Source organism: Pyrus communis, chromosome 16 (assembly GCF_041283825.1).
Source record: "Pyrus communis isolate YQ-2024b chromosome 16, ASM4128382v1, whole genome shotgun sequence".
Taxonomy (NCBI): domain Eukaryota; kingdom Viridiplantae; phylum Streptophyta; class Magnoliopsida; order Rosales; family Rosaceae; genus Pyrus; species Pyrus communis.
The window spans coordinates 3,301,827-3,329,467 of record NC_142580.1 but is presented as its reverse complement, the minus strand read 5'-3'; the positions used below and the strand labels follow the sequence as shown (position 1 = coordinate 3,329,467).

The window sequence follows — 27,641 nt, the reverse complement described above, 5'->3', positions numbered from 1 at the left end:
TTAATCATAATTTAGAGCTTAGGGTTTTAAGGTTTAGTAGAGGCGCCACGCTCAACCAATGGTTTAGGGTTCTAGTTGCCCTGTTGAATGCCTGACTTTATTTTTAAATTTTGTGAATAGTAGACCGGAGGCCCTAGACCCAAAGGGACATTTGAACCATTCTAAGATTTCTGTGAAAGCTTCCCATTGGATCTATTAAGGATCCTTAAGAGCACGTCTATGAATTCTGTCCATGGTAAAAATTGATATGATTAGATCTCAAATCCAACCAAAAACACACCTCCTTTCATTTTTGGGTCGCCGAGGCTCATTAGCTATGGCTGGTGCCATGTCGATTTTGAGACCAAAGCCCAAATCCTTGGCACTGATGTTAGACTAACATCAGTAAGTCCTTTTAATCATTTTTTGCATTAGGCGCGTGCTCTACACACGACCAACTAAAAGAGTGGCGTGATCAATTATGTTGTCTAGGGCCCACCACAGCGGTTGCTTAGCACATGGCCAAACCTCATACATCCATTTTAGATTCTTCTTTAAGTCAACGGTTCTTATTATTTTTCGTAACAAGTACTTTTGAAAATCTAAAAATTTAAGAAAAAAATCAGAAAAATAAGAAAAAAAAATCAAATAAAAGAAAATTTCCACGGTTTGTAAACTTTTTCTATAAATACTAATTCATTTTCCCTTTCCCACACCAAAACTCTATACAATGTTTCATTTTCTACTTTCTTATTTCCTATTTTGTTTGTGCTTTAAAAAATTGACATCTCCTGTTGAAGGGTAGAATCAAAGCTGGAACCGCATGATCGACCGCCGAAGAAGTTTTCTTGTGTGAGCATTGGGTTGCCGTTACCCATTGACATGAAGAGAGCAACCAAAATCTACTCAAAAATCTAAATAAGATTTTTGATAGACATGGACATGTGACATAATCATAAGTCACTTATTCTTAACTATTTTCATCCGTTCAATATTCATTGTAAATTAACTGAGGGAGAAACCAGCCTATCTGGCATCATGCTAAAGTCGTCATGACGTCAGCAAAGGCCACAAATTATTATTATTTTTTTTTTTTTGCGTCAGGCGCGCGTTCCTGACAATGATACAGACGGCGGGCCTCGTGCGCACTAAAGGGGCGCGGGATATGGCCATGTGACTTGTCTTCGACTGTTGGATTTCCAACGGTAAAACAAATTTGAAATTCAAACCCAACGGCTAGTGACATGTCACAATTTGGACTGTTCGATTTTCATATCAACGATCCAGATTTTTCGGCAAAAAAACTTCAATAAAATAGATAAAATGTCATAAATTAATGATATTTTTGTTTATAAATAAAGAAAATGTCAGAAATTAAAAATAAAATAGTAATTTTTTTATTATTTTATAATAAAATAAAAAAATATTTTAATAAAATGGACTAGGCTATTTAGTTTTAGTGGTGAAAATGTATTTGGCCAATTACTATTTATTTGGGTGGATTAAATGGATTTTAGGCCAGCTCATTTTTCAAGAGTGGAGTTGCTCTTAAGAGCTAAGGTTTTTTTTAGTTACTATTACACCACACCGCCACGTAGTTTGATCAATTATTTTATATTGTAATATTTGAATTTATTTATACTAATACTATATTTTATATTTATGGTATGTTAACTATGTTATCCACTAATATTATAACATATAAATTACTAACATCACTTAATTGTGTGATTGTCAAACTAAAAAACTTTCTCAATCTAAAGTTTGTTTAGCTGTTGTAGAACCTAGTTGGGAACTTGGTTAATGACTAATTCTAGAACCAACTAGCTAGTCTGGAATAAATCCCAATCTTTATATTATTTTAATTTATAAAAAATCACATTTACATACTATTTTTAGTTTTGAGAGATGTAAATGTTCGTGGGACTGATGTGTGTGACAATGAACTCACCTCCTCGGTCGCAGCTATTCTTAAAGACAACATAATTTGGGTTGCTTCCAACCCAATTTTACAAATCAAAGCTGCTGCTGGTAGTACTAATACCATATATACTCCTACTCTTCGAGAAATCTTTTAGCATGTCGGGAATACCATCGAGTACACTAACTATCCTAATACAACTAGTTATAATTTTTCTTTTTGACATTTTTTATCAATTGTATTATTACACATAACTTACCGGACCATGCGCCAGACAAACTGAAAGATCTCTCCTACTCTACTATATATACCTGATTGGTTATTATGTACTGGTAGTCAGCCATTTCTGAAACAACACATCCAAAGACGACGACGTTGTTTTGTTTTGCATAAATGGATAATTGTTTGTTTTTGTCAAATATATAGATACGTTGTTGGCTTTTGGCTTGTTTGTGAGTTATGGAGGCCAGCTAAGCAAGGTTGATGCATTTTATCCCTTCGCAAAAAAGTGATTTAACCTTTAGTTAATTTTAACGTTTTCTTAAGGTTAAATCTTTGTTGGGTTTGTTTTTAGTAGCTACAGTATTGTCTAATTTTTATTTTTAATTTAATTAGTCCTAAAACGTGTTACATCAAAACCAAATTATTGAGAATAAGTGGATCATACGCACAGCATTATCTTTATTTTGAGATCCTCTACTTTGTGAACCAGACAGATTGGATGGCTGGCAAAGAGGGAGCCTCTACTTTGTCATCTTATTTTGAGAGGCCAAGATTCGATCTACTTGTGCAAATCACATACTGCATTCGTTTCTTCAGCTAGTCACTGATTGAATCGAATAGTAATATCTTTATAGTATTGTTAATTGTTTGGACTACGTTAAGTAAGGTGTTAGGTTTTGTTAGCGACAGTAGCCCATATGTCAGTAACGATCGTCTCAAAAATATATAGGTCGAAGTCCAATTAATTAGTTCAAACAAATTTTGTGTGAAATTAATTAAAAAGAAATAAAAAAGTGGACTATATAAATAGCAGTACCATAATCCTTTCAAAATATACAAAGAAACTTTCAATTTTTACCACCCTTTTTTTGGGTGGTATAAAGAATGTAGAGAGATTTATTTGGTCTTCTCTGCAGTACTAAAGGAAAGAAGAGCTGGTTTATGGCGTGTATGGGATATCCTAAGCTTTAGATGGCACCATTTGTAAAGGAGCTTATTCCATGTTTGCCATCACCAATGGGAAGCATTTCCTACCTTGGCAAAAGTTTTGAGGCTAGGGAACTCTTTCCAGGGCTGTTGTTGGTCTTGGGTCCCAAGATCGGTCAAATTGGCAGCGAACAGGTTAGTATCGCGTAGTAATACGGAGATGTGTAATGTCACTTGGGTCAATTGACCTCCATCTTCATTGGTTTTTGTTTTAAATAAGAATGGATTACCTTGTCCCCCTTAATCTTTTATGGCAGGGGAGGGGGCGATGCTCAAACTCGGTTCTAGCATCTTCACTCTTTAACCCCCTTTGTTGCTTTATTTTTTTGTTGGTCTGCTGTTGCTTGCTTCGGTGTAGGCTTCCTTGTACTGTTGTGGCATCTTTGCCCTGGAAATGTTATTCCAGTTTCCCAAAAAAAAAAGAAGAAAAAGTGGGATTCAACAAAAGATTGAAATTGGCAATCAATCTGTGGCATCCATTTTGAAGCACTTAAAATCCACAAAATTATAATTTTCATTCATTTTTTCCTTATACAAGCGATATTAAGAAGAATATTCGAATACAATACATCGAGTATAAAGGTAAATACTATTAATCAGTTCAGGTAAAACTTATTTTACATTGCAGATTGGTTAATTAAACCAGTTGGCTAAGATAGTGTGCTTTTTTCTTGTACCGAATTCGAATCTTCCCCATAAATGACTTTTAGATAATAGATGAAGGTACCTACATAGATGAAAAGGAAGATTGGCCCCTCGTGAGAGAATCATATACATGGTGGTGGAACAAGATGGACAGTAACATCATATACAGATTTCTTTAAATTAGGTACAATACCCTAGTGGGTGGGGAATACATTCAGAAACAAGCAAAGTGCTATTTTCTTAAACTATGGTTTTATAGAGAGATGGAAGAGAGGGAGTGGGGTAGATGACACAATGTAGGGTTAGGGAGTCTTCTCTACCAGTTCATAATTGTCCTTTTTTTGAGATATAGAACCGAGAACATAATCAAATGCATGTGGCTTTTGGTATAAATTTTTCAAAAAACAGTGGCCATGCACTTGAACAACCCAAGCCAGCTTAGTCAAGTGGTAAAAAAGAACAATAATTTCTTACTGATTTGGGGAGAGAGAGCTTCTTTTAGTAGTGCTGCATGTCTTGATTAGGGTTTGTGGTCAACGATCTCTTTAAACTCATTTGTTTGACTCCCTTTTTGGCTCCAGAGAGGACCATGACCTTGATGGGAAGCTCTCCTTCATTTGTTAATTCGACATGATTCTGCTAATCAGGGAAGGTGGAGTAAATGGTGGGAAAGGGTTTGGAGTGAGGTGATTGAAAACTTATAGTTGTGTTAGGGACAATCGTTTATGTGCGTCTGTCAACCATTGATGAAAGTGACTAAATTATAGTTGGAAAATGGTGGAAACGAAGTGATTAAAAATTCAAGTTGTGTTAAGTTTACAATCGTACGTTCATGTGTAATTATCAACCATTGATAAAGTGAGTTCGACAATTTCAGATCAACGACAAACATGAACTGGGTATGGAGCCAAAGAAAGATATATAATATAGGAGATCACCTAACTAACAGGAACATATATAGATACCATGCCTCTGTGTCTAAGGTGCAAGCAAGTAGTTGTGTGATCGTAATTCATCAGTGAAGCTTGTTGTAGCGTACTGGTCGGCATGTTCCAATCACGAGGGAGATAAGTGCGCGCCTGTCAGTGGACATGAAGGGGCCACGGACGACAGGTCGTATTAGGATCCCTACTTGATAGAAACATTTCCATTTTATCATTCATCATTGCCATGCAATATATTTCCTTTATTTTTTCATTAGAGAAATTCAAGAGCCATGCACTGCATATTAACGGTTAGAACGATGAATTCGAGCACAAAACTTAGACTGCAGAGTTATAATTGTTTGAGATCTACTTCTTTATTATCTATAAATATGACGTATTTTTGTTCACCATCATCAAATGATCGTAATGCTTACTATCTTAATTATTATTAAGATATGATTTAAGTAAAAATTGAGTACTCATCAGTGCTTTAGAGTCCTCGTAGGGATAAAATGTAAACAATGGTAGTGCTATGCTTGAAGTGATAATGTACCATAGTGAAGCTTTCTTTCGTAACGTACTATTATGAAAAAATAACCCATAACTCGAAAAGATTAATGTACTAGTCTAACGATGTTGAGGATAGAATTATTAGTGTGTCCACCAAAGTGTCATAATACAAGTGATTAGATACTTGGAAAAAAAATTTAATCACTTATATTATAACACATGATGTATTAGATTGTGTTTTCAGCACTCTAGAAAAGAAACCTCTTGATGTTTAGTTAATTGCTTTGTCAAGTTGTATACACCATTATTAGGTGCTATTCCAATCTTAATAATCTTTTATGTTTGAACGCAAATGATAACCGTTGGATCGGTCTTACTAGAGAATCTCAAGATTGATAATCATGAAAGCAACAGGCATTTAGTCCAAAGAAACATTTGAACATCAAGTCAACGTGCAATCCGGGGGTCCACATTGCACGTGCAGCCATGAACATCGTGTAAGATATGCTGTAGCAGTGGCCATTCTGGTGCAGTGCAGGCACAGGTAAACCAGTGTTTGGTAACCCGACCAGGACCGTTGATTCTTCATCAGTTGGCATTATCTCAGCAGATATGCGGACCCATAAATATTGCATAGTTTTTATTTTTAGTAGAGAGAAAAAGAAAAAGCAGCTTTTGCTTTTAAAAGTTGGTGCTTTTGATTGTTTATTTGGAGGGATATCTGTTGAATGAGGAGACAGAGCCCAGCGTGGTAAGTATCGACCGATCTCATCTATATGATCTTTGCACAATCAAAACTTTGTGAGGAGTGAGATTTTCTTGTTAGAAGAATTTTACATTTCTAATTTATTGACGGAAGTTTTATATGCATCCGTTAATATCAGTTGACATGTGTGAGCAATCGATTTTAATATTGTGAATAATTTGATAACTGGTTGATTAACGGATTCATATTTTCAAAATGAAGTTTGGCATCATAAAAACCTATTAAATATGATTTTTATAGAATTTTTATTGGTTTGGATTTGTCACATATAACTTACAAATTTGATCGTTTATTGATAAAAACTAAAAAGTCAAAATTTGATTTGATGTTAGTCTTTTTCACAATAAACAATTTGGTTTCATTTTGGTAAAATTGAAAACTTAAAAACTAAAAACAATCAGTTGAAAAATGATATCCACTAAATGTAGAAGTTTGGAATTTCTTCACTACACGCTCGAATTTCTTCTAGTATAATTCATTGGAAAAATATGAGATCGAATTTGAGAATCAATAAATGGCCAACTTAATGGAATGTTTGATTCCCAGGCAGCCACTTTGGAAGCTCAGCAGATCATCAGAGCCAAGTGCTATACAGATTTTCCCTCTTTCTCTCTCGCTCTCTCCCCCCCTCTCTCTCTCTCTCTCTCAAAGCTGACCATAGTGAGTGTTATTTTTTGATTAAGGTGTCTTAATTATAACTTTTACAGTGCTTAACAGGTAATAATTCACTTGCTTTACATATTATAATCAAGGAATAACTAATAAATATATAAAAATGCATGTAGCTGTTCTTTAACCCAATACATGGTTGAAGGAATTTTCTTTTGCAATCATCTTTTGCAATTATCTAGTGAGTGAGTTGCTTTTACATTTTATATACTCCTTCTCTCACTCCTCTCTCTCTGCCCTTTACTTTTTTTCTTTACTGAGCCAGTGGCAGCAGGCCAGGCATGCTTCTTCTCCTTTAAGTGCTTTTTCAAGCCAAACAAAACCCTGCTTCTTTCTTGGCTCTTGGGCCTGTCAGTACGCTCTGAGTAAGTGAGTGAGTGCAATTCTCTGGTTTTTCCTCTGAGACAAAATCATCATACACCTTGCAAACAAAACAAAAGCTTGAAACTTTCAAGTTTTTTGGATAGAAAGCTAAAAACCCAACTTCGAGATTTTGGTTTTGTGCAAGTTTTCACACTGCCTTTTCCAGCTCCATTTTTGCTTCTTCCTATTGGGTTTTGGTTGTTTTTGGAGATTCAAATCAATGGAAATTAGGACGGAAGGTAAAGCCTTGTGCTTTGTGGCGTTTTTCTGCTTTTGGACTTCTGCAACTGGTTTGCTTTCTCCAAAGGGTGTTAACTATGAAGGTAACCAAAGACATAACGATATTTTAAACTACTTTAGTCTATGATGTCATAGTTTTAATTATGTTTGCTTCAGCCATATTGAGAAACCATGACACAGAGTAGTCTCTTACTATTTTCAAACAATTTTTTGCAGTGCAAGCATTGGTGAGCATTAGAGAAGCTCTCAAGGATCCTCGCGGCGTTCTTCGAAATTGGGATGGAACTTCTGTTGATCCCTGCATCTGGAACATGGTTACTTGTTCTCCTGATGGCTTAGTCATTGGCCTGTAAGTAGTATTGCTCAAAAACCACCAAAAATACTAATTGAATAGGGAAATTTGAAAAATGCACCATGCAATATTTTTTTAATAAAAAAAGAATAAAATTTTAAGCTGTAGAAATTGTTTTTGTACAGGGGAACTCCAAGCCAGAATTTATCAGGCACTTTGTCACCAAGCATTGGAAACTTGACAAATCTCCAGCTTGTGTGAGTATTGAGTGACCAATAATTATTGAAGTAATACAAAATGGTAATCATGTTTTACTAATTAAATGAGGTGTTTTGCAGTACATTTCAGGATAATCATATAACAGGATCGATCCCCGCCGAGCTCGGGAGGCTCCAAAAGCTTCAAACACTTGATCTCTCCAGCAACTTGTTCAATGGAGAAATTCCCAGCACTCTATCACACCTGAAAAGCCTACAATACCTGTGAGTGGACCTCAGAATTTCTTATTTTTCCAAAATTCAAATTATTGTCACGAAATAGTTATCAAACGTGTCTCAAAAAACAAAACATTAGTCACATAGTTTGGAATTTGTGTTGCAAGCAGGCGGCTAAACAATAACACTCTCTCTGGGGCAATTCCTTCATCATTTGCTGATATGACCCAGCTGGCATTTCTGTAATTCTCTCCCAACTTCATACTTTTGATATTTTCTATTAATCCTGTTGAAATATGATCTGAATAAGGTTTCTTTGGATTTTCTGTAATCGTTTAGGGACATGTCTTATAATAATTTGAGTGGTCCGGTCCCAAGGTTTCCCGCTAAAACATTCAAGTGAGTTATTTCAATGTTGCTTTTCTTCCTCCTTCCAAGTTTTTGGTTTCTGAAAAGTTGAAAACAGAAGATATAAAGCTAAAACTCATGTAATTAGTTTCTGAATTGACAGCGTTGTGGCAAACCCTCTGATATGTGCCACAGGAAAGGAGCAAGACTGCTCCGGCACGATACGACCGCCGCTATCTTTGCCCTTGAATAATTCAACAAGTAATCATACTTACTGCTTGTTTCTGTCAGTTTAGTTGGCGTTTTAGTTTTTGGATGTGAAATGGTTTATCATGAACATTTCCTCAGAAGTTCTTAGCTGTTATTTAATACTAATTTTTTATACGGGGTGCATTCAACAATTTGTGAGGTGCCAATATTAATGTTTTTGAATTTCAAAATCTGCTTTGTTCATGTTGTTCTCCTGCAAATTATTATCCTCATGATTCAACAACTTCGTGCCAATGACTTTTTTGACCAAATAAAATAAAATTTTTGAATTTCAAAATCTACTTTTTTTCATGTTCTTCTCTTATCTTCGTGATTCAAAAACTTTCTGTAGAAACCATAATTTGTTTTTCTTAACGTGTCTAGATTCTCAAGCCGCCGGGAGACCTAGGAGCCACAAAATCGCCTTAGCATTTGCCTCGAGCCTTGGCTGCATCTGCCTTCTAATTCTTGGTTTTGGTTTCCTTCTTTGGTGGAGGCAGAAACACAACAAGCAAATATTCTTAGATGTTACCGGTTAGTATATAAAAGTAACTGATTTAATCAAATAAAGTGAAACAAGCTGTCTTTACTGACACGAATTATAAATTTCAGAACAACATCACGAAGAAGTTTGCCTTGGAAACTTGCGGTCGTTTCACTTCAGAGAACTTCAAGCAGCAACTCACAACTTCAGCAGCAAAAACTTGGTTGGTAAGGGTGGTTTCGGGAATGTCTACAAAGGATATCTCCGTGATGGTACAGTAATAGCAGTCAAAAGGCTCAAGGACACGAATACCATAGGTGGGGAAATCCAATTTCAGACCGAACTTGAGATGATCAGCCTCGCTGTGCACAGGAACCTCCTGCGGCTTTATGGTTTTTGCATGACAGCCAAAGAGAGGCTTTTGGTTTATCCTTACATGGCTAACGGAAGTGTTGCTTCGCGTCTCAAAGGTAACAAACCTTTCCTCCATTCTGAAATTATTACGCTGTCATACCTGATTGAGTTTAAATTAAGATTAACATTCATAATTTACTTCCAACATCGCAGCCAAGCCACCCCTGGATTGGAGTACAAGGAAAAGGATTGCATTGGGAGCTGGAAGGGGACTATTGTACTTGCATGAGCAGTGTGACCCCAAGATCATTCACCGCGATGTGAAGGCTGCGAATATTCTGCTAGATGATTACTGCGAGGCTGTTGTTGGAGATTTTGGGTTGGCAAAGCTGTTGGATCACCATGATTCACACATTACAACCGCTGTTAGGGGCACCGTGGGGCACATTGCCCCGGAGTACCTCTCAACAGGCCAGTCCTCTGAGAAGACTGATGTTTTCGGGTTTGGTATCCTCATACTTGAACTAATATCTGGACAAAGAGCTCTTGAGTTTGGAAAAGCAGCAAACCAGAAAGGGGCAATACTTGACTGGGTGAGCCAAGCAAAGATGTTTTCCCTGCATTTTTTCACCAAAATAAATGATTCCATATGTCACCTAACTCAAAATTTTTCCTCCAGGTGAAGAAAATCCAACAGGAAAAGAAGTTTGATGTGCTGGTTGGCAAGGAACTGAAAAATGACTATGATCCAATAGAGGTCGAAGAAATGATTCAAGTAGCTCTCTTGTGCACCCAAAATCTTCCTAGCCAGAGACCAAAGATGTCTGAAGTGGTTCGAATGCTTGAAGGAGATGGACTCGCGGAGAAATGGGAGGCTTCTCAGAGAGCTGAATCGAATAGGTGCAGAACCAATGAGTTTTCCTCCTCGGAACGGTACTCTGATCTTACCGATGACTCTTCATTGCTTGCACAAGCAATGGAGCTGTCTGGACCAAGATAATACTACTCTCTAAGTATATAGAGAAATTATAGGTCAAGTTGATAGTAAAGAATCAAAAATATGAGTGAGAGTTGGGGTTGGTTTGTATATTAGCATCATAATATTTTGTCATATTGAACGTCCAAAGAGTCGTGTAAGTTGGAGAAAAACTCTCGTGTAACAAAAGACACTATATGACAAGCATTTATTGGACGAGTGATGTCACTAATTCTATGTTTTGGTTGCAGGAGAGAATCTCTAGTTAAATTACTGATTGTACAGAAATTTGATATGAGAAACTGACATGCAGATTGGTTGAGTGTTAAATGCCATTTTTGCATTCGTCTTGAGTGAAATAGATATAAAGAGAAGTTCCAATTAGGGACCTTGAGATTGTAAGAGTAATGTTGCTGGGATTGAATTTTGATTGTTTTTCTTGATTTCTTGAGATTATAAGGACGATGTTGTGTGTTCTGTTTTCTTGGAACTCTTATTGTGTTTGTTGGTGAACTGGAACTTTCGTTGGGGACTTCAATCTATATTCAATTGTTGAAAAGACCAAAGATACCATATCATGTCTTCGACATTAACGCCTCTCTCAACCTCGTTGATGGATGAATTAGTCATTTTAAAAGCACTTTTCAAATGAGCCCATAAATGATAAGGCATTTGGTTGGTAGCCATGCTGGCTTAGGTGAAGCTCTCTCTGATCTTGATTGCCTGTTACTTTGGCGCCTTGTTTGTACACTATCATTTGTCTTTTGTGTGTTATCAATTTTATTCTGCTGACCAACCAAAATTGCAGACGTGAACAATCATGGAGTATTTATATTTAACAAATTAGCCGATCTCCTTTCTTCCCCACCAAATAATAATTTTTAGGGTCAGAAGACAGCTAGAAACGGAAGTTGCATCTTGAATGTGTCACAATCGTTTACCAAAAGTATCCAATTAATCAAATTATAAATAAGGAGCAGGGAAATTTCACTTGGGGAGGGAACGATCATTAGGTTCAGAGGCATAGCAAAAGAGAAAAACAGTAAGGAAATGATTTGGTTTGGAGATCCGGTGATCACTCTTTCGAGCTTTCCGTGTTTGTTCATTCTCTTAGCTCTCATCAAGATCTTTCACAAACTATGGTGGACTCCAAATCGCATTCAAAATTCGCTCGCTTTGCAGGGAATCAAAGGCCCTTCTTACAGGCTTGTCCACGGAAGCACCAAAGAAATCGCGAGCATGAAAAACGAAGCAATGGGAAGGCCCTTGAATTTATCTCATGACATACTGTCCACAGTTCAACCTCATATTCACTCCTGGACCAAGATATATGGTAATAAACTCTTGCCTAGTTTAGTTTATAATTAACCGTAGTTTGAAAGAAATAATTTGGCAATTTCTGTTTTCTACGACGGGGAGGAACTTTCTGCAGTGGTATGTTACCCAAGCTCAACTAGTTATTGGGGAACCTGAGTTGTGCAAAGAGATACTAAATAACAAAGAGCGAGCTTATCCGAAAAGGGAGCCTCCACCTTATGTAAAGAAATTATTGGGAGATGGCCTTGCATCAACTGAAGGTGAAAAATGGGGGAAACTGCGAAAGCTCGCCAACCATGCCTTCCATGGAGATAGCTTAAGAGTAAGTTATGCAGACTTGGTAATTCTTGCAAACAGTACTAGGAAAAAGCATAAATTCAAAGCGAATTATATAATTTTGCAATATGGTGTTGTTTTTACTAGAGTATGATTCCAACGATGACAACTAGTGTTGAGACAATGCTAGAAAGGTGGAAAGATCATGAAGGAAAAGAAATCGAAGTGTTTGAGGAATTTAGGTTGTTGACTTCAGAAGTTGTTTCGAGGACAGCATTTGGTAGCAGCTACTTAGAAGGGAAGAATGTTTTCGAGATGTTGATGAAGTTATTTTTCTTATATTTAAACATAATTTCAAACTCAGGTTTCCTTGCATCAGGTATTTTCCTTTTAACTAAATTCAGCATATAGGAAGATTATGTATCCTTCTCGAGTTTAATGTTTCATTTTATACTGCAGCAAGGTTTTTAAAACCAGCGATGAGGTCGAATCAAAGAAGATCGAGAAAGGAATACGAGATAGCATATTAGAAATTGTTAAGAAAAGAGAGAAGAAGGCAACGAGTGGAGGAGAAGACGGCTTTGGGAGTGATTTTCTTGGATTACTTGTAAAGGCTCGCCATGATGCCAATGACAAGCAAAGGATTTCGGTTGACGATTTGGTTGATGAATGCAAGACATTTTATTTTGCTGGACAAGAAACCACTAATACTTTGCTGGCTTGGACCGTCTTTCTTCTGGCTTTCCATACGGATTGGCAGTTTGAAGCACAAAAGGAGGTTCTGCGAGTATTTGGCAAACAAACTCCAAATGCCGATGGATTTGCCAAACTGAAAACAGTAAGAAGTCACACAATTTATTGCTTGTCCAAGTGACAAAAATGTTCAGTTAAGTTTGTTTTGGGAGTATGAATCTTACATCAAGAAAAGAAGTGACTTTTCATGCGTTTATAAGTAATTTAAGCTACTCATCATAATGTTAATTGGTTTTATGGTGAAACCTCAACTTTCTTCATGGTACCAAAGCAGGTTGTCTCATGTGTAAAGCCCAGCGGCTACACGTGTTCCACATCACCCGATTTGTGTTGCCCACATTAGGTTTAAAAATCCGTTACAAGTGAGGGGGCGTGTTGAGAGTGTGAATGTAATTAGACTACTTTTCATATTACTAATTGGTTTTATGGTGAAACCTCAACTTACTTCAGCTTGGAGTATTGATTTAATTTGTTGACTAACTTTCCGTTTCCATTTTGATGCATGCAGATGAGTATGATCATCAATGAGTCTCTAAGGTTATATCCTCCTATTGTTTCGATTGCAAGGAAAGTTGGAAGGGAAGTTAGACTCGGAAATCTCATTGTTCCGGCCAATGTTGAACTGTTCATCCCAAGTAGCAATTCACCATGAGCCTCAACTCTGGGGACACGACTCGCACCTTTTCAAACCGGAGCGGTTCTCTGAAGGGATTGCCAAGGCCACTAAGAACAACATAGCTGCATTCTTACCCTTCGGATTGGGACTTCGAAATTGTGTGGGAATGGACTACGCAACCACAGAAGCAAAGATTGCTTTGTCGATGATTCTACAGCGCTACTCCTTCACCCTTTCCCCGGGTTATGTCCACTCACCCGTGCAGTATATTACAGTTCGTCCACAACACGGAGTTGAAGTAATTCTTCACTCATTGTGAACTGTAAACACCAGGATTATCGACAATGTTCGCACTTGGTGCGCAGAAAAGATTTCCCCAGAAATAAATTTCTTCAAATGTGGCATATCTTATTGAGGGCGCACATAAATATGTGACCGTCAAATCGTGGATGAAAATGTCAGAGAATGGTAGGTAATAAAATTTGTATAAGAAAGAGTCAATCCCAAAAAAAAAAAAAAAAAGATGCATATGTTTGAAGAAATGCATCTGTCAATATCAACGAACACTATTGACATGATAGAGACTTAGCATGTGTACATTCAAATTAAAATTGACTATATTGATTGTTGCTGTCAATCATACATCTTCCATTTCTTGTGTTGTGTAGTTACTTGGTTATCTATAAACTATGGAATAATTAAATGAAAGTTTACCTAAAATATTTCTTGTGTTATTCTTATAGAAACCTACTTATTTCTTCACTTATGATAAACATTTCATCATATGAACATTATAATTAAAGTCATTCATTCTCTTTATCATCTAAAAATCATATATGAGCAAAAAATCATTCAATTTGAAGAACTTTTAGCCATTCATATGTATCAAATAAATGAATGGTTCATCATGAGCATGTTACTTGTTACCAAAACCGTCGATAGGTTTAACACGCATGGATCTAAATGATCTCCAAATAAAATTAATAATTTTTTGCAAATATAATCTTTAGATAATAATAAATAAAAAAATAAACGATTTCAATTATAACATTTGTATGGTCACGTTAATCATAAAGTAGAAGAACAAGTATCTTCCCTGGTAAAGAGAACACAAGCATTATTCTTGATTTAATTCACCTTGCCAACACAGAACTTAGCTTTCAGGGCCGCCGTCCCGTCCCAAACTTTATGATTCGGATCTATTTAGTGGTCCATATATATGTAGTTATAAACTGGAATCGAACCCCTTTACCAATGGATATGTACGTACATATATACTTATATATAGTATAGCTATACATATAGAAATGGGTATATAAACGTCATACTGTTAAAAGCAGACAAAAGGTTTTAGTAAGTCCTCATGGGCAGTGACGGCCGAGTGAAGATTTAACCACATTCGTTTATCGTATATTGTGCGGTCAGAAATCATTATAAATTTATTTATTTAAAGTTAAATACAAATAATATTTAACACAATTGATCGCACGATGTATAATGAATAGATATAATTAGAAGATTCTTAGGATCCTTACAAAAAAAATCCGACGAGAATCCTCTCGTGACAGCATATGCATAAATATATAGATTATAATATAATAGTCCCTTTCATTGTAGCAGACACATTGCACGTGAACAATTAGAAGCAAAGAGAAAGTTTAAGAGCAATCATCTTTACTGTCGAGTTGGCTGAGTTGACAAATTTGATGGTTTGAAAGTGACATTTTTAGTATGATATCTTATTTTATTTTTGATTCTTTTTCTCCTACTTGATCACTCTAGATTAGTTGGAAAAACTATATTTCCTGGTTGCAGCTCTTGGTTTTCTGTTGCTAGCATGCATTTCGAAAAGGGAATGCAGTTATTGTCAAATTAGGATTTATCTCGTCTTCACTTATTTATATTAAGTGACATGTGTCTAATCCGATATGTTGGATGCAATGGACAAATGACATCATTTGATGTATTGAGTTGTTAGCTTTGTTAGAAGTTTGTTAGGTTGTTAAGTGTGCGTATATATAGCTAGAACTATTGTATCAGAAAGTTTAATCAATTCAATAGCTTTCATTTTCCTCTACAATCTCTCTTGTTTCTCTCTCTATCATCTTCTTCTTCTGTAGAATGTATCAATCTTTCATCTTTCACAATGTAGTTAACAATTTGGCATGCCGCTCCTTCTAGAAAGATTATTCCTTTTCTGTATTCAGATTTCTTGAGAAAGGCGATCTACATGTTTATTACCCCTTCTTGATGTGTGATTTTTTTTTTATACGTAATTCTTTTGGATTTTTTTATTTTGTAGCTTATGTTGCAGGTTCTAAAGTAATGAAAGTTATTAAGAAACAGAACAGAAAGTAGTGAATGGAGAAGAAGACGAGTTCAAGAGTGATTTTCTTGGACCACTTTTGACCAATAGGATCCTTTCCAGATCCTCTCTATAAGGGTTCTTTTCGGATCTTTTCTATAGGGATCCCGAAAATTCTTTAATCGTGTTCGTTCATCTTACATTATGTGGTTATAAATTATTTTAATTTTTTTATTTAAAATTGAATACAAATATTACTTGACGAAAACTAACTGCACAATATACGATGAATGAATATGATTACAAAATTCTTGACCTCCAAAATCTTTACAAAGAAGATCCGGAAACGATCCTCGTTCCACTTTTGAAGGCACGTCATGATAACAATGAGAAACAGAGGATTCCGTGGACGATTTGGTCGACGAGTGCAAGACGTTTTACCTTGCTGGACCTTAAATAAATTTCTTCAAATACAACATATCTTATCAAGCTCGCATAAATTGACGATCAAATCATAGATAAAAATATACAGAATGGTGGGTAATACAGGAATTAGATCTGCTCCGGATCTTAGTGTTCGGAATCTAGGAATCAATTCATCTGAGTCGCACAAACTTAATCCAACGGTCTCCATTAACTCATTTTTCTGGCCCATCATACAAAAACAATGACTCTGATTTTTTTTACATACCAATTAACGGTCCAGATGATTTGATTCTTGGGCTCTAGACACTAAGGTGCGGAGGGGATTCAATTCCGGTAATACATTTGTAAAAGAAAAGGTCAATCTCCCGAAATCAAAAAATTGCATATTGTTTAGGAAAAGCTTTTGTCAATCTCAACGAATATTATTGATATGATAGAGACTTAGCATGCGTAGCATGTGTACATTCAAATTAAAATTGACTCCCATTAAGTCTTGCTCTCAATCATACATCTTCCATTTCTTGTGTGGTGTGGTCACTGGATTCCCTAAAATATGCAATAATTAAAGGAAAGTTTACCTAAAATATTTCTTGTGGTCCTTATATGGGGAAACCTACTTGTTTTCCTCTTGTAATTAACATATTTTTACAATGTGAACATTTTAATTGGAACCATTTATTTTCTTTATCATTATTTAAAAATTATATATGCATAAAAAATAATTCAATTTAAAGATCGTTTAACTATTCATATGCATCAAACAAATATACAGTTCATCATGATGATTTTACTTGTTATCAAAACCATTGATTGATTTGACACGCATAAATGACTAAACGATATCCAAAACAAATGATTTTCTGCATGGTTACGCTAAGGAGATCAAATTTATAGACCAAATTTTGTAAACAGAATGATGTGGATGTTGATGATTGGATTATTACTTAAATGTTAATTAATGTGCTTATTTTATGTTGATGACATATCATTTGGTTGAAAATTTGATTTCAAATTTGAGTCCTCCTATTATTATCTTTTATGCAAATACAATAAAAACACGGTGAAGCATAAAGTAAGAGAACAAATATGTTCTCCGATAGGGGATTAATCTTTATTTAATTAACCTAGCCAACACATAACTTAGCTGTCACGGCTGCCCTCCCGTCCCAAACTTTATGATTGGTTATACTTTTGTGAATACATTGCATGCACACGGGAAAATTTTCAGAGGACCGTACCCAGCTGACCTGGAATACCGAGCTAATAATAGACTGACATGTGGTCCGCTTTATTTTTTATTAAAAAATTCTGTGACTTCGAAACAGTGGGCCTCGATAACTGAAAAGGTACCGTCAGACAGAAAAAAAAATCTCAAAATTTTCTGATACTGTCATCTTCTCAGTACCCTAGAACTTTTTGTTCAAAATTTTTAAGAAAAAGTTTTCGGTAAAAATTTATATTTTATACTAAAAAAATTAATCATGATACTATTTATTTTACTTTTTATTTTATTTTTATCTTTAAAATTCAAAGTTTTCAAATATTTTTTTGTTAATTTTTCTAAATTTTTATTAGTTTACAGATACTTGACGATTTTGTCTTTTCTGGGCTTTTTATTAGTTTATAGGTCTTTTCTGGGTTTTATTAGTTTATAGACAATGCCTGCTTAAGTTTTTAATAAATTCACCGTGGGCAGTGACGGCATTTGCAGAAATATATACGTTATATATATAATAGTCCCTTTCACTGTAGCAGAAACATTGAACGTGAACAACTAGAAGCAAAGAGATGTCTTGTCAACGGTGGCAACATGTATCCAAATTCGTATTTATCGACATCAACGAGCAGAAAACTTGTAAAACATAGAGTCGGCTAAGAGCTAGAGCCAAGGAGAGAGAGATCAAGAACAGCACGAAAAAAATGACGAGTTGGTTCGGAGACTCGGTAATCGCTTTACCAAGATATCTGTGTTTGCAGCTGATTCTGTTCGCTTTCGTAGCTGTGATCAAAGTTATGCACAAACTATGGTGGACGCCGACACGCATACAGAAGTTGATGGCTACGCAGGGGATCAAAGGCCCGTCCTACAGACTTGTCCACGGAAACACGAAACAAATCTCGGAAATGAAAATGGAAGCTATGACCAGGCCGAAGAGTTTGTCACATGATATATTTTCTCATGTTCAACCCCATATTCAATCGTGGACAAAGATATATGGTATTTACGAAACTCTTCTTCATTATATATGGTTTTTAATTCGGGATAGAGTTGGACAATAAATTTTGGTAATATATGGAAACAGGTAAGAATTATCTTCAATGGCATGGTTCAAAAGCGCAGTTGGTTATTACGGAAGCTGAGTTGTGCAGAGAGATACTGACTAACAAAGACGGAGCTTTTCAAAAAACGGAGACTCGAGGTTATGTTAAAAGGCTTTTAGGAAACGGGCTCACGAGATCCTCAGGTGAAAAATGGGCAAAATTGCGGAAGCTGGCCAACCATGCCTTCCATGGGGAGAGCTTAAAAGTAAGTACTAGTTCTTACTATTTTTTGATAATTTCTTCCAAGCAGTAAAAGTAAAATCTTTCAGTTGTATGATTTGTATTGTTTGATCAGGGCATGATTCCAGCAATGATAGCAAGCGGTGAGACGATGATGCAACGGTTGAAAAATCATGAAGGCAAAGAGATTGAAGTGTATGACGAATTTCGGTTTTTCACCTCGGAAGTGATTTCCAGAACCGCGTTTGGCAGCAGCTACTTGGAAGGGAAGAACATTTTCGAGATGTTGATGAAGTTATCATTTTTAACATTCAAAAATGCTCTCAAACCCAGGTTTCCTGGTATCAGGTAACTTTGTGATGATCATAACTATCCACAATATTCTTGGACTTCTCATGTTTATTCTTTCATTAAACACTTCAGTAAGTTCATTAAAACAAGAGATGAGGTTGAATCAGCAAAGCTCGAGAAAGGAATTCGCGACAACATAGTGAAAGTTATTAAGAAACGAGAACAGAAAGCAGTGAATGGAGAAGAAGACGGGTTCGGGAGCGATTTTCTTGGACTACTTTTGAAGGCACATCATGATACCAATGAGAAACAGAGGATCTCAGTGGACGATTTGGTCGACGAGTGCAAGACGTTTTACTTTGCTGGACAAGAAACCACAAATAGTTTGCTTGCTTGGACTGTTTTTCTTCTGGCTCTTCATACAGATTGGCAAGATGAAGCAAGACAGGAGGTCCTGCAATTATTTGGTAAACAAACTCCAAATCCCGATGGCATCGCCAAACTTAAAACAGTAAGAAAGTCAATAAATTAATTTCTTTGTTTTAATTCTGAAATCCTGTGAATATAATCCCTTTACAACTTCCTTTCAGAGTAAAACCACTTAAAAGCACCATTTTAAAGAAGAAAAAAATCTTTGGACCCAACCGTTGTCGCACCTTATTATTATTGCACGACATTAACAGTTGCTGAGTGAGGGAAATGTTTTTCGAGTACTTTCTACTGACGTGAACAGATATCAAACACGTTTTAAGTATTGAATTTGTTGCATGCAGATGAGTATGATCATCAATGAGTCTCTGAGGCTATATCCTCCGGTTCTTTCTTTCGAAAGGAGAGCCGAGAGGGAAGTTAGACTGGGAAGGCTCATTGTTCCTGCTAATGTCGAACTGCAAATCCCAAATCTAGCGTTTCATCATGATGCTCAGTATTGGGGACAAGACGTGGACATTTTCAAACCGGAGAGATTCTCAGAAGGGGTTGCTAAAGCTACAAGGGACAACATTGTCGCATTCTTACCCTTCGGAATGGGACCTAGGACGTGTGTCGGATTCAACTTTGCGACTATTGAGGTAAAGATTGCTCTCTCGATGATTCTACAGCGCTACTCCATCACACTTTCCCCTACCTACGTCCACTCGCCCTTTCATTTTCTTACAGTTAGGCCACAACATGGAGTTAAAGTAATTCTACACCGACTTAACCGCAAAGATTAAAATCGCCTGTCCTTAATCTTGCGCTTGCTGTATAGTAGTATATGGTTACCAGTTGTACATATTAAAACGTTTTGGATGTCATGGAGAACACCTACCACTTTGTTTTGTGTGACGAAAGTTCGCATCGGTATATATAGTTTGCGGATCAGATTATACATCAGTTCAATAGGAAGTTCAAGAAAAATATGTTCTGCGATTTCTGAAGTTGGAGGTCCGCTTCCCCAGTGTCCAATGTGAGCTTATAACATACGGGTAATGTTAATGAAATCAATTTTTTTTTTAAATCAAATGATGTGTCACCAGTAAGAAACAAGCACGTTAATCGATAATTAATTAATAATCCAAACATCTATAATCACATCATTTAGTTTGCAAATTTGGTTTAAAAATTTAATCTCCCTAGCATTGCTCTAAAAAATTTGGTCGACTTAGTATTACTCATAATATATTGTTTAAAACATGATATGCCTTGTAAGACCAAATATGCATTGTAAGACCAAATTGCATTGTAAGACCAAATTGCGAAGGAATAGTTATCGTAGAGGCCACGGACTACAACCAAGATATGCCCAAATATGACATGAAAAATTGCCCAACAGGGGAAGAGAAAATCACTCATCGGATATACTGTCAATTGCAACTAAAGAAAAATTATAAAACAATGGGGGCCGACTCACCGGACATAAGTGCTAATAGACAACAAAGCTCCTTTATGTGATCATAAGTGATTTTATTTATCACACAACACGTTCTGATTTCGACTTCTGGCACGTGTGAATCACATGAATAGTGGATTGTCGCGACAAAACAACCAACTAATCCCCTTTAAAAAAGAAATCTCATGTTTGTAAATTGGAAATCTAGAGTTAATTTCTTCATTTTCCCGCAATTTTTTGATTTATTGGGTTGTAGGATTTCGCTATTTGATACGTTTACCTGGCTTGCTTCATAGTTTTGGTTTATGAATTTAGACATTTGGCTTGTTCATGGTTTTGTTTAATTGCTATGCATTTTATATTTCTTAAAAAAAGAAAAATAAATAAATAAATAACACAAAACAACGGTTGCCGACTCCATCGGATAAACCGTCGACAAAACTTACATGATTACAAGGAATGAATTTGGGGATTAGAATTCATACCGATCCTCACCTACTTTAGTTTTTAACTTTTTTTTAATTTTTTTTTTGTTTCTTTTTTTTTCCCTTTGTTTTTTATTTTTTTTATTTTTTTGTTTTTGTTTTTTTCTTGCTTAATTACTTTATTTGAATTCGTCTAGTTTTAGTTCTTTTCTTGCTATATGCAGTGCACGTTTAATAAAATATAACAGCCATTTCGAGTGACCAACAAAATTTATTATACGTTAACATACAAATAAGAGAATTTTATACTATATAGTTTGCAGCTTAATTATTATATTTTAGGGATGAAATCGGCAGAAGAAACCAAATCTCTTCTCCTCCTCTTCACCACCACACAACCCAAAATTTGGGTTCGGACCAAACTTTTGTTAAACTCATATCTCGTCAACTTCGCTAAACTCGTGTCTGTAAAAAAATGTATGTTTAAACAATAAAAAAAGGATAATATTAATACTACAATTTATAATATTTATTTTTATTATACGTGAGAAATTTTAAATTGATTTGCATAAATGACAAGTTTGGTATACAATTTTTGCTATTTGATTGCGAGATTTAACTTGAACCCCACCCTCCAATGTTATTGTATAAAAAGAAGTTGTATCGAAATTGATCCGAAATACCCTATTCTATTGGTAATGGCGAGAATTAGCTTGAACCCCACCCTCCAATGTTATTGTATAAAAAGAAATTATCGTATCGAAATTGGTCTGAAGTACCCTAATCTATTGGTAATGACCCAAAATTGGCTCAATCTACAGACCGTAAGTGGTAATTTTATCTCTGGTCAACCATTATGGGGGTTACTTATCTATATTTTTAATTGTACCAAACATCGACTTATGACTTCGAGCTCAGGCCTATAGGAAAGTACAAATTATTATAACCATAAGAGGCAAAGGGTCAACCTATTAAACCAGAATTGTACCTCTCTAAAACTAGTTTCTTTTACTAAAGAAAATAGCTAACATTCTTATTGGTTGTCACTTAATCTGAAATGTCTTAAGTTTGAAAATTGCTAAGAAAATTTTAAAAAGCCATGTGATCTGCATATTCTTTCATTTATTGTTTATTGACCTTCTAAATGAGATGTCAAATCCTAAAAAGAATGTCACGTAATAAAATTTAAAAGAAAACTAATGAAAATGGTTTAAAAATTTTGAGTTTTAACGATAAAGACAAAATAAACGGTAAAATAAATAGTACAGGGTTGACTTTTTAGTGTAAAAATGTGGTTTTTCGTTAAAGTGAACAGTACCAGAGCTTTTCGTTAAAGTTTCCAAAATTTAAAGATAGAGAAAAGCTCCAACCGAAATGCCAATCTCACCAAAGGCAAATTTGAACCACATTATTGCTAGCCTATTATGAGGCTAAGCTTATCCCCTCCCATTTAGTGTAGATAATATTGTTTGTTTCAAAAAAAAAAAAAATTGGTTTTTTAGCAAAAATGGTCTCTAAGATTTGCATACCTCTTTATTTTGATTCCTGAGATTTGAAATCGATAAAATTGGTCTATGAGTTTGTTCATAATCAATCATTGGATGTAAGCACAAAGAAAACCTCTCCATTCGGCCAAAAAGTTAGTGTGAGTAACTGTAAAATAATAGATATATGGCTGCAATATGACCAGTATTAGCTGCTACCTTTGCCAACACAATACGACTGGTTCGATTTGGAGTGTCAAATATGCAACTCTTTCTCTCGATATATATTTTTTCCTTTCAATTAATTACTGTTAACGAGAGTCAATTTCCTACTAATTAATAATTATTTGTGTTGGAGTTTTTATATAACGTTTTTCCAACTTCGAATTCCTGTTCAACTCTCATTCAGTCAGTCCTCATACGACTACTAGCTGCAATTGGCCATTTATCACAGTAGTGGAAAGAAGTTGAGCTCTTGCATCACGGCATGAGTTTGAATTCCATCGGTGACTAATTTAACAAAATCAACCATTTGACCAAAAAAAAAAAACTACCAGCTGGTTTACTATAATTTTCCATTTTGTTCTTCTAAATTATTACCATTAGTAAACTCTTTCATCATCAAAACCAGCCAACAGAAACAGATAATTCTCCCTATAAATAATATTATACCCAAACTAAACAGAAGGCTAACGGTAAAGACCAATACTTTAAACAAAGTCAATATATTGTTCATCTCTGGGCCGACTACGATGAGCAAGACGATCGACTTTTCTTGGACTTTAAAATTTTGTAATACGACAATCATTAGCAGCGCCAATTCCACGGCCAGGAATAAAAATTTACTAATACTTGCGGTTGAATTATTTGATATATTTAGATATACAAGTATTACCCTTAAAAAAACTATATGAAATAATGAAAATTATGCTACCAAAGAGAATGTACATGCAGGACAGGAGTACTGAATAATATGTTAGTGTCGTATCAGAGAATGTATGACTTATAAAATCTGTGCATGTACAGAGTAGAACTGATTTGAGAATAGTTCAAGTAGTAGCTTCTAAATGGGTGTATACAAAGTAGAATGGATTTGAGACTCTACCTAGCAATTAGTAGCTTCTAAGTGTGTGTGTGTGTGTGTGTGTGGGGTGGGGGATGTGTTAAAGGATGCAACATCTTACCAATGTACATCCTGCGGGCTATGGCAAACAACTCGTATCATGCAATGAAATTCCCAATGTACTATGGAGTATGGACTTCCTTATTTGAGGACCATCGAAGTTGCCTTTCAATTTCAAATTTTCCTAGGATTTGCTTTTATTATACATCATTGTCTAGTATATATCACTTTGTTCGAGAAAGAGTGGCTAGCAAGAAATTGTTCGTTCAATTTGTGTCTTCCTTTGAGAAGTTTGCTGATATACTCAACAAAGGACTCAGTTCTCTTCCTTTCAGTACTCATTGCTCCAACCTCATGCTTTCTTCCTCTCTAAGTATCTCTTTCTTCTTCTGTCTAAAACTTCCTTTCTTCTGTACTATGTTGAAGCCTTCTGCACTATGGTTAACATCAAGCTGCCACAAGAGAAAAGAAGTTCTCTTCTTACTTGGCACATGTCAAGCTGCCATAAAACCTCAGAATTGAAGACGTGGGGCGGCAAAGGCTTGGGGAGATTAGTCCCATGATTTTCTTCTTTTCGTGAGGAGGACTGTGTTAAGAATCAATGTCAAAATTAGGTATGGTTGAGTGGAAAGTTAGGCAATGTTGTAGGTGAAGTAAGTGTGTGAGGTAGGTGAAGTAGGTGGATGTTGTAGGTGAAGTAGGTGGATGTTGTAGGTGAAGTAAGTGTGTGGTGTAGCTTTCATTTGGTTTGCTATAAATACCCAAGTCCCCAAGCATTGTAGATCATCCAAGGAAAAACAAAGCCTAGAGCTAAATAAGAAAAGCTTTGCTAATTAGTTTGTTTTGTGAGCTTTCTTTAATAGTGTGCTCTATTTTCTTCTTCTTGGGATCATTAGAGTTATCTTGGATACTCTTCTTATTCAACAATTGGTATCAGAGCCAAGTCGGTCAGGGATCGTTCTTGGTAGAGCATTGGTTGTAAAGTCTCTTGAAATTCCGAGTATGCTCTGTGGTTGCAATTTTGACTGATCTTCCACATCAGAAAAAATTTCTTGAGATTATTGCTGGGGTTATCACAAACCTTGAGAGGGAGCTTCTTTGTGTCGAGAGTAGTGTATTACTCTGCACGGTAGTCACTCAAGCTTGTTCGGTGTAGTCAAAGTCTTGCCGATACGATGGGTGATCTTCAAATTGTTGGAGGAATCAAGAAGCTCAACAACCAAAACTATAACACGTGGGCAACGTGTATAGAGTCTTACCTTCAAGGTCAAGACTTGTGGGAGGTTGTCGGTGGTAGTGAAGTTACACAACCGGCAGCGGAAGATGCAAACGGCGTCTTGCGGAAGTGGAAAATTAAAGCAGGCAAATCAATGTTTGCCTTAAAGACCACAATAGAAGAAGAAATGTTGGAGCACATTCGGGATGCTAAAACGCCAAAGGAAGCATGGGACACTTTTGTTACACTCTTTTCGAAGAGGAACGATACAAAATTGCAACTTCTCGAGAATGAGCTGCTATCGATGGTACAACGCAACATGACGATTGCCCAGTACTTTCACAAGGTGAAGTCGATATGCCGCGAAATTTCAGAATTAGATCCAACAGCTCCTATTGGGGAAACCAGGATGAAGAGAATAATTATCCATGGTTTGAGACCCGAATATCGAGGGTTCATTGCCGCTATACAAGGATGGCCGACACAACCATCGCTTGTTGAGTTTGAGAATTTGCTTGCCGATCAAGAAGCTTTGGCAAAGCAAATGGGAGGGGTTTCGTTAAAAGGTGAGGAGGAAGCGCTCTACACCAAAAGTAAAGGCATCTTTAAGCAGCGTGCTGGTGGTGGATCTAAAAGAAATGGTGACAAGGAAAAAGGTCATCAAGGAGGAGGGAGTTCTTGGCGAGAGGGAGCTCCGAAGTATCACGGCAACCGTGGTCAGTCCCAGAATAATAAAAGATTTGAGGGAAAATGTTACAATTGTGGAAAGAATGGTCATATGGCGAAGGATTGCTGGTTCAAAAGGCCTGCAGAGAGTAACGTCGCCAACTTAGAGAAGAAAAGTGAAGATGATTGGGACGCCGTAGCATATCTAGCTATGGATGAAGAATGGGATGCTGAAGCATCTTCTTGGTGGTGCTCAGAAAATGAGGCGTTGCCCGACCCAAAAGATTTAGAAGATACATTGCAAGGGAAACTGGGAGACCGAGCTGCCCAAATCCAATCAAGTCCAGATGAGCCTGAAGATTTGCTTGCTGGAGACGATGTCGAGCAAGAAGTACCTAAGAGTCCTTGGCAAACAGGTGTGTACCAACAACCACAAGAAGTTAGACCTAGTGAAGTGGAAGTATCAACTCCACAAGCACAACTAAGAAGGTCAACAAGAGTACGAAAGCCAAATCCTAAATATGCCAATGCTGCCATAACTGATGGAGCACCAAAAGAACCTGAGGTGTTTGAAGAAGCATCACAGAGTTCTGAATGGATAAGAGCTATGGAAGAAGAAATCACTGCGCTTAAGCAAAATCAGACTCGGGATTTGGTGCCAAAGCCAAGGGATATGAAACCCATATCCTGCAAATGGGTGTACAAGATAAAACGTCGTCCTGATGGTTCAGTTAAAAGGTACAAGGCTCGGTTGGTGGCTCGAGGCTTCTCTCAGCAATACGGACTAGACTATGATGAAACGTTTAGTCCAGTAGCAAAGCTTACAACCGTACGAGTCCTACTTGCACTTGCAGCTAACAAAAATTGGAATCTATACCAAATGGATGTGAAGAATGCTTTCTTGCATGGAGAGTTAGATCGGGAGATCTACATGATGCAGCCAATGGGCTTTGAAAGTAAAGTTCATCCCGAGTACGTGTGCAAGTTGAGGAAAGCACTCTACGGTCTAAAACAAGCACCAAGGGCGTGGTATGGTAAGATTGCTGAATTTCTAACACAAAGTGGTTATTCAGTAACACCTGCAGATTCCAGCTTGTTTGTCAAAGCCAATGAAGGAAAGCTAGCTATTGTGCTAGTGTATGTGGATGACTTAATCATAACCGGTGATGAAGAGTTTAGAGAATTTGGAGAAAAGCTGCAACAGAAAATGGGGGAGCATACTATCCAACCCCCATTCAAAGATAAATTCCATGCCGTGGGTTCTAATTGAGCCTAAGAAGGCTTCGTCCGGCTGCAAGACGTAAAAGAAAGCGCTACTTGGGAGGCAACCCAATGCACTGAATAAAACAAAGCTTGTTCATTAATTTTCGAGAAATTACAAATGTATCTAACAAAGAAAGAGAAAGGTGGAGCCTTCACAAGGGTTGTGTACGTGAGGCCCCACTACGTGGCATCACTCTCGGAGCAGGAGGCATCGGAGCAGGAGGCATCGGAGCAGAAGGCATCGGAGCAAGAGGCATAGGAACGGGAGGCACCGAAGATAGATCATTCAAGGCCCCAATCCTTGGTGGAACGCTAGATGATCCAGGAAAGAGGTGCCTCTGGAAGAAAGCTGCAAACCTTTGACGGTCATCAAGCTCATCAAGCTTCCTCTTCATGCCTGTCGAATAATTGTTGGCAAGCAAGTGCAAACTTCGGTTCTCGTACTTAAGCTGTTTGATCTCTTGCTTAAGACTCTCCACCTCCGCCATCAATGATTCAACCTGACGGGAGCGAGCAAGTAGGCGTTGGCCCATGTTTGACACAGAGCCAGCGCACTGAACACTGAGAGCCAGGGACTCTTGAACGGCCAACTCATCGGACCGTCCTGAAAGCAGCTGACTATCTTTGGGAGTGAGGAGGTTCCGAGCTACTATCGTAGCCGTTGTTGCATCCGTCATCACAGAGTCCTCATCTGTAAGAGGGCCATGAGAAGATAAGAAAGACGGGCACCATACCTTATCCTG

At 36.7% G+C, this 27,641-nt stretch overlaps 2 protein-coding genes and 1 pseudogene across 3 annotated transcripts; all 3 read left to right on the top strand.

Annotated features, from left to right (window-relative positions):
* Positions 1 to 5,826: 5,826 nt before the first annotated feature.
* LOC137731031 (protein CLAVATA3 INSENSITIVE RECEPTOR KINASE 6) lies at positions 5,827 to 10,597 on the top strand. Its single transcript, XM_088687555.1, has 13 exons — positions 5,827 to 5,941; positions 6,503 to 6,616; positions 6,891 to 7,311; positions 7,445 to 7,577; positions 7,706 to 7,777; positions 7,859 to 8,002; positions 8,125 to 8,196; positions 8,294 to 8,353; positions 8,466 to 8,563; positions 8,936 to 9,085; positions 9,164 to 9,505; positions 9,603 to 9,982; positions 10,069 to 10,597. Exons 3-13 carry the CDS (start codon positions 7,209 to 7,211, stop codon positions 10,387 to 10,389), a joined length of 1,875 nt encoding a protein of 624 aa, XP_088543681.1. The 5' UTR covers positions 5,827 to 5,941; positions 6,503 to 6,616; positions 6,891 to 7,208; the 3' UTR covers positions 10,390 to 10,597.
* Positions 10,598 to 11,288: 691 nt separating this feature from the next.
* On the top strand, positions 11,289 to 13,769 carry LOC137732521 (cytochrome P450 CYP749A22-like; annotated as a pseudogene). Its single transcript, XR_015957548.1, has 5 exons — positions 11,289 to 11,711; positions 11,785 to 12,004; positions 12,106 to 12,337; positions 12,418 to 12,796; positions 13,220 to 13,769. The product of XR_015957548.1 is annotated as a cytochrome P450 CYP749A22-like (transcript).
* A 3,870-nt stretch (positions 13,770 to 17,639) lies between these two features.
* Positions 17,640 to 20,265, top strand: LOC137730719 (cytochrome P450 CYP749A22). The gene is made up of 5 exons (XM_068469678.2): positions 17,640 to 18,276; positions 18,362 to 18,585; positions 18,676 to 18,908; positions 18,984 to 19,362; positions 19,625 to 20,265. Exons 1-5 carry the CDS (start codon positions 17,979 to 17,981, stop codon positions 20,063 to 20,065), a joined length of 1,575 nt encoding a protein of 524 aa, XP_068325779.1. The 5' UTR covers positions 17,640 to 17,978; the 3' UTR covers positions 20,066 to 20,265.
* Positions 20,266 to 27,641: the final 7,376 nt, after the last annotated feature.